The sequence below is a fragment of the Chiloscyllium plagiosum genome, chromosome 24, assembly GCF_004010195.1.
Source record: "Chiloscyllium plagiosum isolate BGI_BamShark_2017 chromosome 24, ASM401019v2, whole genome shotgun sequence".
Taxonomy (NCBI): Eukaryota; Metazoa; Chordata; class Chondrichthyes; order Orectolobiformes; family Hemiscylliidae; genus Chiloscyllium; species Chiloscyllium plagiosum.
In genome coordinates this window covers 49561556-49563224 of record NC_057733.1, presented here as the reverse complement: position 1 = coordinate 49563224, position 1669 = coordinate 49561556, and the positions used below count along the sequence as shown (strand labels likewise).

The following is a 1669-nucleotide window of genomic DNA, read 5'->3' as shown; positions in this document are numbered from 1 at the left end:
ACTCTGAAGCACCCCCCCACCCTGACAAACCATAATAATCTCTCCACACATTCTCTCCAGTGTCACTTATAGAGTCTTGCATCTCAGCAGCCACCACATCAAGAGACACAGGTTACTCATGCAACTTAAAAATATACATCAAAGCACACATACCGTAATTCTGATACACGTGGTCACATGTACCAGCAAGTAAAACTGGCTCACAATTTTGAATGCGGACCACAGTCCATCTCCAAAGAGTCTTGTTTGTATTGTATCTCCCATACAGTGGCAAGCAGCAACTGGTAAGAAACTGTACCACAGATACAGCCAATGATTCATACATGAACACTACACTACTGAAAATAGAATATTACTGTTAATATACTGGAATCATGTACTTGAAAGAAATATTAAACAGCCTATTTAATAAAGTCAATTTATTGAACAGAGTTTATTTAAACAGAGTTTATTTAAACAGAGTCCCATCAATGGTAAAAACCAAATGTCTGATTAAAAACTACAGCAATGTGTCCCTAGAGCAGTAAGATCATTTCCCAATACTCCCACCTTCCCTCTGGAAATCAAAACAGAAATTGTGGACAGAAAGCAGAGTTAACGAATTGGGTCCAGTTACCCTTCTGCAGATGTTTCCCATTATTTTCCCATTGTAAAGCAGTAAGTGGGGGATAGGAACAAGCAAGCAACCCCTTCCCAGTTATTTGAAAGCCAGTTTCTGAAGATGCTGGAAATCTGAGCTAAAAACAGAAATCGCTAGAGAAACTCAGCAGGTCTGGCAGCATCTGTGGAGAGAGAGTAAAACAGAGTGGAATAGTTGTGTCAACACACTGAACCGCAGGATTCAGTGGAATCTGTGTTAGAATCCCCAAAAGTTTACAAAACCGTGAGCTTGGGGATGCTGTAAATCTGAAACAAAACCAGAAATTGCTGGAAAAGCTCAGCAGGTCTGGCAGCATCTGTGGAGAGAAACCAGAGTTAAGGTTTTGGTTTGAGTGACCCTTCCTCAGAATGTGACTGACAAATGCTGTTTCTGTTCCAGGGCTGAGTAACATTATTGGGATAATCGTGTATATATCCAGCAACACGGGTGACCCCTGGGATAAAAACGATGATGAGAAGAAGAGTTTGTATTCTTATGGCTGGTCTTTCTATTTTGGGGCGCTGTCCTTTATTGTGGCGGAGATGGCTGGGGTGCTATCTGTCAGTATTTACATTGACAAGAACAAAGTGGTGCGGAGCAGGTCCCACCGGGACTACTTAAAGACTTCCTCCTCGCCTTACGCCAGGATGTCCAGCTACAGGTATCGCCAGCGCCGGAGATCAGCCTGCAGCTCCAGGTCTGAGGAACCTTCCCCTGCACGGGAGCTGTCCTCAGCCGCCGGTATGAAGGTAGTGAGCAGCGTGGTGCCCCTCACCGAGATTTCCATGTACTCCTTGTCCAGAGAGGCGACCAAGGGACCTACCAGGGCCAGTTACCAGCCGGAGGAGGAAGAGAGCTTCCTCCAGGTCCATAACTGTTTCCAGAAGGAGCTGCAGGAAGACCTGGTCGCCAACATCATGAACAGGCGAACGACGCCAGTCTGAGCTCTCACCTTCTTCCCTGACCCCGTGCCCCACACACCGTCACCTCCCCCTCCAGGCCCTCTCCCCCCCACTCCCACGGCCTCCT

At 46.6% G+C, this 1669-nt stretch overlaps 1 protein-coding gene across 1 annotated transcript in view; it reads left to right on the top strand.

Annotated features, from left to right (window-relative positions):
* LOC122562354 (voltage-dependent calcium channel gamma-4 subunit-like) overlaps positions 1-1669 on the top strand; it is a 41272-nt gene extending 39603 nt beyond the window's left edge. The window contains exon 7 of the mRNA XM_043715231.1: positions 1040-1669. Coding sequence (XP_043571166.1) covers positions 1040-1584 — 545 coding nt within the window. The 3' untranslated portion in view covers positions 1585-1669. The remainder of the gene's footprint in view (positions 1-1039) is intronic.